Genomic DNA, 15,867 nt, shown 5'->3' with positions numbered 1-15,867 from the left:
ACACTGAAATGCCTGACCTGATAGTAGGGCAATAATTTGGTGGCTTTGTGTTGTTTTCCAATTGTTACCATATTAGAAATCACTTTGCGTGTCGTTCAAGGCCGTGGAAAACTGGAAACTGCTTCAAGATTCAAGATTCAATTTAAAAGTCATTATACAACACAAGATTGCGGAATGAAATCATAGTTGTAGTCCTTTTATCCTTCTCATGAAAATCAAAAGTTGTATAAATGAATGAATAAATATATAGGTCATAAAGATAAAAGTTTTATCAAACTGGTAATCCAACCAAAGTGAACAAATAAAGGTATTTTGTGATTAAATTGATTGAACAACGTCTGTCTAAAACCTGATGTTAACACTGCAGCCTAATAGGCTGGTGATTTGGTCTCATTTTCCAATTATTAACATATTTGGAAACCATTTGCACAGCTTTTATGGTGAGAGGAAAAGTGGAGAAAGCTTTTAATTTGAACCTTGCTCTTAACCCAAAACCAAAACCAACAAACAAGTAAAACTGACTAAACAACGAGTGTCTGTTAAAGGACAATTGTAACTCTTATCTTAACCCTGCAACATGATAATTTGGTTGCTTGATGATGCTTTAAATTCTTAACATATTTGGTGGCGTTTTTCATTGCCTAAAAACTCTTTAATCCAACACCTCTCCTTCACAAGCAAATAACTGCAAGGACCAAAATGGTCTCTTGTCATGAAATAAATCAAAAAATGCTTGTTTGCGGTTTGATTTTGGACAACGCAAGTTTACCAAACCTGATGCGAATAGAGTGTATTCTCTACAGTCTTGTATAAGGTCTTATTATTATTATTACTTCTACGTTGTTAGAAATAACATTATTCTATTTTTTTCTTGCTTTGTCTTGATTCATTTTTATCTATGAATTGTTCAGTATTCCCTCAGTGTTTGATTCTTGAGTTGCTGTAACATGTGAGTCTCATCTTATCTTGTGTTAACCATGCAGCTAAATACTTAAGATGTTTGGTATTATTTTTAACTTTAACAGACGGCTTAAAGTACTGAGAAAAGTTACAAAATGCTTTTGTACAGAGCCTTTCTGTGGTTTACTTCTGTATGCCACACCCATTGGTTCCTGTCTTAGGGTTAGGACCCCCACAAGGGGTCAAAAGATAAATCTGACAAAGGGCAACGGGGAAAAAATTATTTATTGCTAACTTCATAGACTTCCTTCCGATCTTTCCTTTTCCTAGCAAATAACTAAACATCTTGGGTTCTTTGTGACTCTAAAAGAAGGGAAAAAAATAAGTCTTTGGTTGTGGCAGTCACAATTGTGACATGCAGTATGCAATCGATGATGATGGGTCACAAGTAGAGGTTGTTTTGTTGTGTCACAATAGCCAGAAAGGTTGGGAACCGCTGTCTGACACTGTGATTTGCCCAGCTGGACCGCACTACATCCAGAGAAAACTGAAAAGGACCAACTATGAGTAAGGCCCTCACACATTCTGTTATTAGCTGAGTCATTATATAATATTATATAGTTATATAGTGATTTTGTCAGAAGTGGACAAACATATTAAGGATTCATTGGCATGTCGTTGCTGCCAGGAAAAAGTGGAAAACACTTTTATATGAGCTACCATCTTCCTTCAAACAAAAAATTAAGCTACACTGCAAAAACTCGAAATCTTACCAAGTAGATTTGTCTAATCACAATCACAATCACCTGGAAGGTAACATTTCAGTGAGATATAATATAGTTTTTTTAAGACCATTTTAATTTGTTCCGTTGGCAATATTTTTACTTATTGAAAGTAGGAAATACCTTGTGCACGTTGTACTTTTTACTTATTTTTAAAGTGGCAATCACAGTCTCCTCTAAATGTGTTTCTGCTGGGCTGGTATAAATGCACCAGAAAACATAAAAAACTAAATTACACACTATTTTAGTTCAGCTAACAAATGGACACCCTGCCTGCAAACAAACTTGCCATGAATGAACTTAGCAGCTTGTAACACCTCTGATTTTAAAACACAACCTTAACAGATTTCACACGTTTGCAACACATGGAGAAGAAGAAAAAGAATGAAATCACTTACAGACCGGACATGGCAGCTCTGTAACTGCAACCCTTCCTCCCTGGCTCTCTTTCTCTCTGTCATTTTCTTCTCTCACCTCCTCCTCCTCCTCTTTCTCCTACACTTTCCTCTCTGTGTGTCTCATCGGACACACTCGAGTCATCTTTACCCTCTCGCTTCATGCTGATTGGCCAGCGGTGAAGTGTGTGATTTACTGGCTCCTTCACCTAACAGATGTTTAGGTGGACTTCAACAAAACACACACACACATGCACAGTGAGCGGTGGTGTAGAGTTATGTCTGGTAGCCCCGGGGGTTTAAAGGTGATGATGACACACATATACACACAAATCTGAGCTAGTGTTTACATGTGTGTGTGTCTGATGTGTGTATGCGCACTGAGGTCAAAGGTTAGGTAAGCTTCAGAGTTGACAAGGTGATGGGATGTGTTAGGGTCAGGACCTAACATACACACACAGGCCTCCACGCAAAAAAGTACACATTACGAGTCACGTGAGACAGTTTAGAGTTCAAGAAAGGAAAATAAAGAAAAGCTGACATAATATCTATACGCTGAATGTTTGAAATAAGAGAAACACAAACTCTTTCAGACTTGGATGAAATGAGTGCAGTAAAAATGCTTTAACATAACGCTAATGCTAACTTTTGTTGGTCACTAGAGGCCAGTGTAACTCCAAACCAAACTGAGACATGTAAAACAATAACATATAAAAGTCATTATGGTGAAGGTGTTAGGAAATAGTTGCCTTTTTACTGGGGATCAACCGATGTGGCTTCTTCAGGGCTGACACCAATTATCAGGAATCAAGGAGACTGAAGAGCGATATTTAGGAACGATATTCATTTGCAGTAAAAATGAAACTCTTTGTGTCAAAATTTCGAACAACCAGTGATGGAATGAACCATGTACAATTTATAAAGTATTGTTCTTCAGTAGGATCTCGATTTACTTGTGATTTTTGGAGGGTTAGTCCTACATCTATTTGGGATGTTGAGGATGAGTTTAAGAGTTTCATGTCTGAGGAATGAAGCTGCTCTGTAGTCTGGTGGTATGGCAGAAAGTAGCAGGGTGAAAAGACTGCGGCTGGAATGAGAGTTGTCTCTTAGTATCAGTATTGTTAGTAGTTTAGTGTTAGTATTAGCAATAGTAGTCCTTTTCCTGCTACTTTATTCTTCCTCTCTACCACATGTATTTGATACACTTAGCTACTAGTTACTTATTTAGTGTTTATAGGCTATTAATTGTAATGTGTTACCAATCAGATATTGTTGTGGGCAGGATATTGTGTGAGAGTTCGGTGCATCAGAGCCAAAGCAGCACATTTTAAATTAGTTTGTTTTATCAGCAATCTGACAACAAAATCACAGATAATCAGAAAAATGCTGAATATCAGCCCCGATAATCTGCCAGGGATGATTAAAAAGCTGGAAGCAGCAAATGTTTGATATCTTTGCTTGAAAAAATTCTTAACATACCTGACTTACATACTTAAAAAAATATGTGTGTGCTCAATGTGATGCACTAAACAAATGCTGGTGCTCTTGAAGAGAGAATGCTGAAATCTTCGAATGTGCCACAGAATAAAATCAAAGCTTTTAAGCAAAGAGGAAATAAGCTTGTTAGCTTGTTGATTGAAAGAAAGATAATCTATAAATGTTTTGACGTTAGATGAATAATTTTACTTTTCAAGCAAAAATGTTAAAACATTCAATGGTGTATTTAAGTTTTTTGAGATATTGTTGGGTTTTGGACTGTTGGCCAGACAGAAATAAGATATTTGAAGATATTAACTAAGCTCTGGGAAATAATAAAAGGCATGTTTCTCTATTTCTTTAAAATTTTATTGACATAATTGATAAATAAATCAGCACATTAATCAGCTGGTTGCAGCACTACAAGTAAGCCATAAAACACTCAACAGATGGTGGTGGTAACAAGCGCCCGCAGAAGATTGAAAAGAAAACTGCTGCCTTGTGTAAACAAGGATGTAAACAATGAAGGTTTTAATATAATCAGAACAATCAGCTTTACAAATGTTTTAAGAGGAGGCAAATAAACTTCACACATTTGTTAGGCCTAAAGAAAAACACAATGCATTTAGCTAGTTGGCTTTTGCTCGTTTGATAGTCTTCATTTGTGTCTATTATGTCGTCTATCAGTCATCATTGACCAGATTGTTATAGAAAGTTTCAGATTATGTCTCTGCGGTCCTGCACATCACATCGAGTGGTTAGAGGTCAAAACAAAGTCACAGCTGAGTGTGTGTTTGGTGTGTGACTCACTAAATCAAATCAGCACAAAATGAGGGTAAGGCAGCATTTCTATTCTAAAGGGAGAAAAAACTACACTCATACATACAGTGCATTATACCCCGACTCAGTGTTTATTTTCTTGGCTGAAACTTTAGACTTGAAGTGGAAAAGATGCCAGATTTTTTTCCATCTCAAAATGGAAAAGACTTTGCAGAGTTACCAGGTTTCTTTCAGACAGCAGCGATGTGGGATATTGATGGGGGTGTTAACAGCTGGCTGCAGTTCAGCTGACTGACAGAGCAAACACACACACACACACACACACACACACACACACACACACACACACACACACACAAACACACACACACATAGGCAGAAACCTGGAACTGGTTAACCTCTGTCTTTGTCGCTGATTTCACCTCTCTCTGTCAAACACACACACACACACTCTCAGTTTTTCTCTCTCTTCTTTTTCTCCCACAATTTGTCAATATCTGTCTCTTTCCTCGCTTTACATCGCAGTTAAGTCTCTATCTTTCTTGTCTGCCTTCATTCTTTTCTTTCTCTCTACACTCTTTTATCTTTCTCCCTTCTATTCATTCGTTCTTCCATCTATTCTGTAGCACTTCTGCTTTCCTTTTCAATCCTTCTTGATTTATTCATCTTCTATAATTTCCCTGCTCGGTTTCCCTCCTCTGTCAGTGGAAAGTAGATAAGATCGATTTACAAGAATTGCACTTTTGCACAATTCTGAGGTACTTAACTTTGAGTATCTCCATTTTATGGTGCTTCACGCTTCTACTTCACAACATTTAAGAGGGAAATATGCACTTTTGACCCCTTGACATCTACTGGACAGCTGCTGATTGCGGTTAAGATTTAGAGTTTTTAAAACAAATGAAAAGCATGTTAGATACAATGCATTGTTACAGGTTAAACCAGTTGATCCCAATCTTTTTGACTTTTGACATCACACAAAAACAGTGCGTCATTAGAGCTCCTTGTCACGTTTCTGATGTCTATGAGTTGTCAGCTTTTTCTGCATTTCCTTCCTTTGTTCCCATCATAGAATTGTTAATTTGTTCCTTTTACTTTTGTTGACTTTTATTCACTATATTGTTAAACTCTACCATCCTTCTTTCCATTCAAATACATATAAAGTTATGGTGAGAACCAACCCTTTAGTCTCAGTTTATTTCACTCCACTCATGCCATGCCAAAAAAAAAAAAACATCACTTATGCTCATGTGGAGTAGATGATGAGTCAGTAAGAAAGTGAGAAGAAAGTGTTGACAGGAAGTCACACATTCATTACCTCCCTCTATAGTACCTCTCTCTCTCCAGCTGTCGCGTTCACATGCAACAGTATGCAGGCATCAGTTTGACCAACTAGTCTGGATGTGTTTTTATATATTGTTCAGTTATGCATGAAAGATGTTCATTTTCTAAACCATCCTCTTCATAACTTTTGCAGACGTGTTCTCCTCCGGCTCTCACACACTCTGGCTCTACTTCACACACTCTCACATCCTTGTGTGTTATCGCCAGCCTGTCTGTCAATCAACCTGAATGACTGTCTCTGTGCCACTCATGACCACATCCTGTCTCTCTCAGCCATTCTCTCTTTTATGTCTTCTTCAGACACACTTTCTCACACATACCCCCCCCCAGGTTACAGCATAGCAGCACAATATTCTCCCAAGTGTATTGTAGTGTGTTCTCTGTACACCGGTGCCAGATATCAATACTTTATGAGTGTGATAAAAATCTTTTTCTTTTTCGGGCACTTCAGGGCAGCGGAATAAGTTGTAAAAACAAAACTGACATATTCTCAACCTTTTAAATTATAGTCAACAGTTGCTTATTTATACATGTGGGAGACAAGCAGGAGCATTAGCATTCATTGGGAGATGTATCGCTGGCAATATGGTGAATATACATCCAATGTTTACTCTTCTTTTAGCTCTGTTTTTGGTCTCCTCCACCTTCTGATAGGATGTTTTGGCTCTTTAGCTGCTAAATGCTCCACCATGTTGATCGACTAGTCGCTGGCTTTGCCACTGTCTGCTGTTTGGTGCTAGGAAGGTGAAGTGCTGTGAGGTTTTTTTTTAGAGCTTTTTCACTGAAAACACTTGCCTGTTTCAGCCAAATGACTATGTTGACATAGTGATGAGAGAGAACAAAAACAGTTAAGTTGTGGGAAAAAAACAAATTAAGCAAAACCCCCCCCCTTTTTCATACAAGTTGTTGATGTTAATAGAAAATATTGATTTTAGCTTCTTTAAATTAAGTGTTGTGTTTTGTCAGACCTTTGTTTTCATAATATGGTTGACAATACTTGAGGTTTCACCATCGGTCACAACTCCCTTAATTTAACATTTTTTAATTACGACTTGTTAAATTATTTGTTTTAGGCCAAGAATGTGTGATTAGGAGGGAAAAACAAACACAATGACCACAATGTCACAATGACCAGTAACATTCAAGCTACCACAGGCCGGCTGCACAACATGGCTCAGTTTTCCACTGACCTGAGTCAGCTGTAACATTTTAACAGCACATGTTGCAATTGAGAGTGTATAAAATTAGTTATCAACAGAGCCAGCAGCCAGGATCTTTAGAAATACTGTAGTTATGAGTCCAAATTCCTCCAGCAGAGCACCACCCACTTAAGAAACTTTTCTCAAGCCACCGGCCAAACTATAAAATGATCTGAGTATTAAAAAAAAAAAGTTGTTTCAAAGTTTTCTATACAGTTATGCAATTCTGGTGGAGGGTACTTAATCCCTAATTAACTAAGAAATACATTTTAAAGATGTTTAGTCATAAATATCCAAATGAGTATGAAAGTACATACGAGAATGCAGAATCCACTTGATGTCATTTAACCCCCCAGATTTCAAGAAATAGATCATGTTGGATTTAATGACATGACTTGTTAGCAAGCAGGCAGAAAAGTCAAAATAGCTAAAAGTAATTGACAAATGGTTCAAACACCAAGCTTCTGCTACACCATGTGGTAGTACTACAAAAGCAAAGTTGAGTTTAAACATCACCAATTTGAGGATCACTATCTTTTATACCAATTCAAATGCCATGATCTACCACAGCCACTGTGTTTCTCTGCAGTGAAAATCAAGCAGTTCAGTAGAAGCCTATGAACCCATCTGACAGGGCTGTGTGAAAGGTTGAGTATGAAAGTACATATGAAAGTACACTGTTTTATGGCTATGCTGAAATGGTGTCTACCACTGCTGCACTTTTGACGATTCATGTCAAAATCAACCACAGCTGGATTCTTATAAAATGACAAATAGTGCATGACAGGGATTTGCAGCCCCTGAAAGGCGAAGCACCATTTTCACTTTCAATGGCACATTATCACTTTGTCAACGGTTGAGAAAAGCCAATGAAATTGAGGGAACGCAGTTGCTCTTTCACCAGCCAACTGTGTGTTTGTATAGAAGGGAAGTCCACTCCCTTCCAGTGTAAACAAGTACACACAACAGGGCAGAGACGGGCAGGAAGACTGCAAAACAACAGAGTGTGATGGAGGCTGGAGAAAATGTCAACGCAATGTGCAAATTCACTAAGGATATGAACTAAGGATGATGACAATGCTGACAAAAAAATATTTGAATGTCAGTGGTTTGGCTTTGGCAAAGTATTTACGGTTTGGATCAGAACAGACAATTGTCCTGCATTATATGAGCTGAGGATGTGTTCCAACAAAAATTTGGACTTCTCATTAGTCATGAATATTTTTATGGACTATAAAGTGCTCTGAAACAATACTCTTGTCATGTTCAGTTACATGTAATGCATTTCAGTGTGCAGGGTTTCTGGAGACTTTTTAAAGACCTTTCGATAGCTGTTTTGCAATCACAAAATATGACAGTCAATATTTTTTTAGTCATTTTCCCTCTACTTCCCAGCTGTATATAACAATAATTACTAATGATATAATTAGTTTAATTAACATGACCTGGACCCAGGCAAGCAGTTTAAAATCGATATATGGATTAAGCAATTCAAATTATTTAATTTCAGTCATTTAAAGGTCCAGAGTGGATTTGGGGCAGCAATGGAATATTATATTTCTAATTATGTTTTCATCAGTGTATAATCACCTGAAATTAAGAACTGAATGAGCCTTTCAGATCGAGAGAAAGAGTGGGTCTTCTCTCACAGAGTCAAGTTGCATCTCCATGTTTCTACAGTAGCCCAGAGTGAAATAACCAAACACTGACTCTAAAGAGAGACATTGATGTTTTTTGGGGACCACCGTGGGGAAGTTGAAGTGAGGGGTATTCAGTGGGCTTCCTGAACCTTCCTGGGTCCTGCCCATTTTCACTCTGTGGTCCAATAACAGTTGAACAAGCTAGCGACCCTGACGAAACTCGGACAACTTTCCTGTTTCCTGTTAAAGGTATACGTGCTAGGTTTGTCTATACTGAAAAGAAAAACAAGATGGCCAAAAGATGTTTCTGGGGGACCTCTAGAAGCAACACTGGACCATAGATTTATATAGGAGAACTAGATACCAGATGTAAAGATGGTGGCCATTCAAACCAATGAGAATTGTTCACCTAGCACATACAGCAAAACCCCGCCCGCGAGTTCCCGCTCAGCTCATCGACTTTACATTGTGATGACGTTGCATGTTTTTAATATCGTTTTTCTCTGCTTATTGATTGTTGTACAAATTTGAAACCTCCATAGATCAAAAATTCATAATAGAGTCATAATCGACCTTGTTTGCAGTTCTTGATGATCTCTTTTATAATGGCTGTCTATGGGAAAATGTTTTGGGGGCCGAATGGGAATTTTTTTCGCTGCAATACCGCTAGTGGCCACCAGGCGAGACTGGAAGCAAGGCTGACCAGCACCCTCTGGTGCCTGCAATAGAGACCCTGACCATGTGGAATGGGTTTTATTTATTGCCTTCCCAGAACCAAAGGCAACTTTTGTCAGATGTAAAGAGTGGATGTGGATTGCGGTCAAGCCAGCCGCCTCTCGTTTTAACATGGTCAAACTAGCAGCCACTACAACATCACCAACGACAACTACATGTGTTCAAAGGTAACATAACAACATTTAAAGTCTCATTATATTGATGCCACAACCTTCACGGACACATCTATTTTGCCTGACTCCCAGAAAGAATCTAACAGACACTGCTGCAGCCGGCTAAAGGGGACCGGCGTTGTCATGTTTCTTATTTTCAAGCTTGTCCGACCTTGCAACAGTGACTAAGTGGGTCGGGACTGAGGATGGGTCAATTATTAGTTGATGAGCTCCATGCTACTTTGAAATGCTTTATGAAGAGTAGCAGTGGTTGCAGCAGAAGCAGCAAATGACAGCATTGCTTTAAGGTGAGCAGTGTGGCAGCCGGCATGCAGCATGAGTGAACAAACAGTAATGACTATGATTAGATGGGTGCATTAGATAAATGCTGCAGTGAGAGGGGTATGTCATGTAAGGGAAATGAACTAGCTTCATTCATTTTTTATATAGTAAAAAATAATCTTCAATAGTTAATTGTTGTGAGTCCTCTCTCATTTTATTTGAGTTAAATGAACATTTAACAAAAAAACAGCAGCGTTAATATGCCTGACACATAAAATTTAACTGCTAATCATTAACATTTTTAGTGATATCACACTGCACTTGTGTTGTGGAGGTGGATTTGACTTCTTACAGGGATTTCCCCTTTACTTGACGACTCATTTCTGCACAAAGAAAAACCACAGATGACTTCTGCTGTAGTCTGGCTGCTTCACAATACAAAGCAACCGTCTACAGATCCAATTCAAAAGAATACAAATCCTCTCAAGCAGAAATGTCAGCCAATTAAATTAAAAATGTAATTCAGTGGAGTGTTTACATGAAAAATGATAGTCTGTCAAAAAGCGTTTGATTGAGGCATCAACATGAGGCGTTTTATTCTAGAGGAAATAAAAGCCTCCATGTTACTGTAGCTCTAAATTCACACAGACAGAGACCTGTTTCTCTCCCACCTCCATCTTCCAGCGGCTGAGCCATTCTTCTCTCTGTCTCCTGCTGATGTAGTATGGATCTCCAGCCTGGAAAGTCACTCTGGGGACCGGCCTCCTCCGCAGCCTCCCAGTCTCACCCTGCACATACACACACACACACACACATGCACACACAAAGCTAGTTACATCCCCACTCTTAAATCTGCTTGTACTATGAGAGTGTTTTTTTTTTTATTTTTTAATGTAAAAACCTTCAGAAGCAGGGCAGAGGCTGGTTTTCTCACCTCTCTGGGGGAGTCACAGTTTCTGTCATCTGGCTCGTCTGCAGGAGGAGAAAAAGTTACAGGAAATGGGCCATTTGTACGGATTTAACAAGAGCTTTAATGAGGAGGTAAAGTCATGGTTTTCATCACTGTGCCATGGCATCCATATTTAAAATGTAAATGCCTTCAAACAGTGCAATCTGGAAGTTATTTGACTGTTAAAATTTCAGGTAAACTGACAGGTGCTAAAGACTTGACCGTAACTTTTCACATCCTTAAAGCATCAAATCATTGCATATATGTGTAAGAACTACATGACTTTGTATTAAATCTATACCCTTATTCTTCTCGCTTTGCTCTAGTTTCCGACGCCCACGCTTCTTGCGAGGGGAGGGGGAGGGCTCCGGCTCCTCTGGCGGGGTTGGAGGGGCGTTTGCACAGGGGTCAGAGGTCGCCATCTCCTGGGAAACAGACGGAGAACAGTCTAGGTCTGAGAAAACTGCTGCTGGTCCTTGTCTAGACTCATCAAAGGACTCCACAGACATTAAAACTATACACACACATGCACAGACCTTATACAGACACACACACACATAAAAAGTGTGCATACACACATACACGCAAAGAGCGACATACCTATTAGTCTGCCCCAGCAGAATGTGTCTGCATAGGATCAGTATAATAAACACCTCCAGCTCCCATTAACACACACACAAACACACACACACATGTGAAATGAGAATGGGAGCAGCATCGATGTCGTTAACAGTGCTAATGATTAATGAGCACATGTGGGAGGAACTCCTTGTGTTAAATGATGCTAACCCCTCATAAAATTAGCTTTAAATTACATATACGGTAGAATAATCTCAAAAATAACATTGGAAATTCCAAAAATTCTTGAAATTTCACACTTTTCAACTCAGGTATTGTAATTACACTGCAAAACATGAGTGGACAGTACTTGCTTTATCTAATTATGCACTCAAACAATCTACTGTGTATATAATCCTGTCTTTAATTCAATGGCTTATCCATTAGCTCCGCTGCATTAATGATGCTAAACTCTGTGTCCCCTCTAAAAGGCCAGCAGGATTTGTATGTGTGTGTGTCGCTAACAGGCGGACAGATTTTATAGATTTGTAGTTAGAAAGTGGAGGGCAGGGGTGAATGTCAAGCTCAAAGGCTACGCTAACGCTAGCTAGGGCTAACAAGCCCACAAAGGCTGTAATGAGCAGGTGAGAAGGCCTGTAAAAAGCTGAGAACACAAAAGGTGACTAAAAGGGCCTCAGGGCAAATTTAACTACACCAGCACGCTCAAACAGGAACAAGGCTTTAAAACATAGGTGGATTTTTGGAGGCTCAAAGGCTTTAAGCGCCCAAATGATCAAACCTATGCGCAAAAAAATATATTTTGCGTTAATGTGTGCCTTCCTGTTTTTAAACTAATTGCAAAAAGCTATGTGCATGAGCTGTATGCGGCCATTAATTTCCCACTCATCAACCTGTTTTTTGTTATGATCAAGCTCTAAAAGGCAGCAGGATTTTGATGTGTCCAGTCTGAAAATAGACGACAGTACAGCCATTCAGCTCTATATTTTAATTTTGTGTTTTTTTGCTGACAAAAATGCACTTTATTGGAGAGTTGTTAACAGATAGTAAGACGACTAATAAATCTCCATCAACTCATTAAAAGTGTGTTTTCACTGTGTAAAAATGATTTAGTTATTTTTATTCTAAATTATTAGCAACATGTTTAACTGAAATTGGGACAAAACACTGGGAAATGTATTGTTCAAACAAAAGTGAAGTGACAGAAATATTTCTGTTTATGACATTTCATAGACTCTGTTTAACAATAAATTGCAGGAAGCATAAAAGACAAGAACACATTCAAGCTAAATAACTCAAAGCAGTCAACTACACTTGAGTCAAGTGGTTGACATCAGCGTAAAACTTGCTACATAAAAATAAACAGGGCGCTTTGTTAAAAATTAGCTCATGTATATTAAAACTGTGCGCACAAAACAATCAAAAATCATGACAAGACGAAAAATAATAAGCTTCTTTAAAATTAAATCAAAATGAGTGCACAAGCGTCTATCGTGTGCACACGTGCCCTTGATGTGAACACATGGCCTTAGCATTTATTGTAATAAAACCCCAAACTGAAGTTAAAGCTGCATTAAGCAATTTTTAACATTAGGAGGCAAAAAGAATCTTTAATTCAGCTCCTACAGCTAACTTTTAAGCAAACAACTGACTACTTACACATTCAGCAGAAACAGAGGAATCTGGACTTGCAGTCATCTTTTTGGTCACATGTCGCATGTAAATCCAATTCAGCCCTGGTTTGGTCCAACAAATCCTGAGAAAAATATCTGGATGTCTTTGGATTACTAAATGTTTCGACGTTCTTCAGCCACTTCGCCTCTCCGCCATTTTGCGCTAAACAGGAAGTGTACGACCGGCTTGTGCAAGCTGGTTGTACAGTTCCTTTTGTGAGAGCTTTGGTTAGGTTTCGTTTAGGCCGGTGAACCAAAACTATGACCTCAATGCGGCTGCAGACTACAAAGTTGATTCACAGAGATTCAATATGACTGTATTGCTTAATGCAGCTTTAAAGTTGTATTGCGTGAATGTGAAGACATCTTCAAGCGTGACTACCGTTACCAGTAGTCATATTTAGGATTAAACTCATACAGACGACAGATAGAACCTCCTACATGCAAACTGGTGTTTTTTGTTGTCTTTCAACTTTCAAACAACTCCTCACTGACCTGCACTTCCTCTTCTCTCAGCATCTAGCCTTGATCTCGACAGACAGACATTGTGGAAAGTACCTGACTTCACTGACTCTAACCTAAGCTGTGTGTTGCACAATATAGCAATTCAACCAAAGGCAGTTTTTAGGTTGGATGAAACTCTGATGATACCCGAGGGGAGGCTGAAGAGAGAACAGGATGCAGCAAACAATAAAACAATAGTGCACCAAAAATAAAAAAATAAGCAGTCACACCAAGCTAATATTGCAAATCAATGATGATAGGCCAAAATGTATTGTAGCTGTTTCCAATATCAGTGTGACAGATGGAGATATGTGCAGAAATATGTGCACAGCAGGCACTTATTATTAGCAGTCCACATCACAGTGGCTGTGAACCTCATCCAGATTATGTTTTGGACGTGACGTGATTTGGAGAACGGCCCAAACTCTCTCAGACTTCTGCCCTGCTTTACATCCATGTCAAAAAAACATAGCAGCCTCTGGAGGAATAACTTCTGCAGCCATTGGGCTCTTAATCTTCAAGCTCAATACTGCTTATCTGGTTTTATTCTATTTTATCTGTTGACTTTGGTTTTGCTAGCTAACAGTTGTCATTATTAGAGATAGCTATTGTAGCCATGTTGGCCAAAATAGCTATCTCTAGTTGTTGGATTAACTGAGTTTTCAAACTACCTAACAAATCTGTTCAGGTTGTCGTCACAAACGTTACAGTTGTGAGGAATCACAAATGAGTTGATTCCTTTACATTTACTCAAAGATGTTTATCTCAAATTATTATTACTTATTTATTCTTGTCTTCTATTAACTTGTGTAATCTACCGAGGTATGATTACTTTCAAAAAGTGAAAGACGGAAGTGGGATAATGGAGCAAATTCATGCACTCAACTGATTTTTATCTCAACTGCACCAAACTGCTTGCATTATATGTTGTCTAATGCAATAGTTATACATCCTATTAAATCCTTCCTCCATGTTCAGTTTCTGCTGAAAACCTTTTACAGAGGTGTCGATTCAACTTCATGATCACTTTGGAGGCTGCAGTTTGTGATGATGTTTAACTTTAAAGTGTTAACTGACGGGGCTGCAACTAACAATTATTTTAGTTATCGATGAATCCATATGGTCATAAAATGTTAGATAATAGTAAAAGTGCTCTCAGTAATCACCACAGCCCAGGGTACGGCCTTCAACTGTCATCTTTTGTCTGACCAACAGTCCAAAACCAAAGACATTCAGTTTACTATCAAGTATGACCAAGAAAAAGGACAAAAAAACATCATAGTAGTTGCAGACTATTTCCCACTTATATGAAAGATGTTTGAAAAAACCTCTTTTTATAATGCACTACACTCCAACAACACTAAATTTTGCTCTCTGTTGACACTTAAAGAAGCCAGTTTATAACCTTGAGAATAGGTTTGGCAGATTTTCTCTATCATAAAACCCTCAAGATCAAATTTTATTTAACTACGTTTGTAGTAGAGTTCTCAGTTAAATGACTGTGAAAACTCTGATTAACCCAATAAGACCTAGGACCATTAAAAATGTATTCTAAAACCCGAGGTATTGTTTGAAAATGCTTCCTAAAATCTGAGGGTTTTCTGTAAAAGAATTGTCCCCATTCACTAAAACCTTTATTTCTCGGCCTCCAACCTGAGGTTATATGATTTGTAAGAAAGTTTATATGATTTGTAAGAAAGTTAATCAGTGTGGTTGTTGACACTATAGAGGACATATAAGTTACTTAATACAGGACCTCGACACAAGCTGTTAGTCGCAGGGTTAGTTGTAACATGTTTCACTTTCAGCCCAAGCAAGTTATTATTTATCAACCAGCCGTAAGTCATGACACTTTTTACCACACACAATTTTTCCACCATATCTCTGTGACCTTTGTGGTTTTGGTGCAAAACGGAAACACCGAAAAAAAACCTGAATAAGCTGCATAGATGCCAACATCAAATGGTTATCAAGTCACCCTTAGTCCAAGTCAGACTTCAGTTTTTACATGACACTTCCAGTAATTATAGTTTATCCTTCCTCTGGATAATATCTAGTTATTAGTGTGCATGAGAAGTTTCATTATTCATAACGGTTGACATCACATCTGACTGTGGCTGTGAGGGGATTTTCACGTGAAAGCATCACATAAATGCTGGTAAAACTACCAATATATCTCTTTGGTCTTACTGTACTTCAAAATACTCCAAAGATTTAAGCAAAAGCCACAAGTGCAACACACCCACATGCATCAGCTGCATCACACATGGGAGAGGAAAGAAGAAAGAGGAAGCGATCCACACCCTTGCCAACTTATAGCCTCTCGAATGTGCGAAAAACCTGAACACTAGCTGGAAAAATAAGAGAGAAAATCAGTGTGAAACTACAAGAACAGAGATAGAGGCCTGAAATAGTTAAGGCTCATTTGGTTAATCCACTTATCCATGAAACCATCATCTTTAGTGTGTGTGTTCAGAGTA

General features: G+C 38.4%; 1 protein-coding gene across 13 annotated transcripts in view; it reads right to left on the bottom strand.

Annotated features, from left to right (window-relative positions):
• LOC311271807 (DNA (cytosine-5)-methyltransferase 3A-like) overlaps positions 1-15,867 on the bottom strand; it is a 67,844-nt gene that overhangs the window by 30,507 nt on the left and 21,470 nt on the right. For 9 of the 13 annotated variants that reach the window (XM_084377672.1, XM_084377684.1, XM_084377679.1 and 6 more), the window contains exons 4-6: positions 10,936-11,059; positions 10,587-10,657; positions 10,357-10,473 (exon numbers count right to left, since the gene is read on the bottom strand). The exons of 1 other annotated variant lie outside the window; for it this stretch is intronic. In XM_084377672.1, the coding sequence (XP_084233798.1) occupies positions 10,357-10,473; positions 10,587-10,657; positions 10,936-11,059 (312 nt within the window). The remainder of the gene's footprint in view (positions 1-10,356; positions 10,474-10,586; positions 10,658-10,935; positions 11,060-15,867) is intronic. 3 more of the 13 variants (XM_084377682.1, XM_084377683.1, XM_084377673.1) reach the window with 1 other exon arrangement.

This window comes from Pagrus pagrus, assembly GCF_965226575.1.
Source record: "Pagrus pagrus genome assembly, chromosome: 16".
Taxonomy (NCBI): Eukaryota; Metazoa; Chordata; class Actinopteri; order Spariformes; family Sparidae; genus Pagrus; species Pagrus pagrus.
Note: the sequence above shows the minus strand (reverse complement) of the source record. Positions and strands in the feature narration are given on the sequence as shown.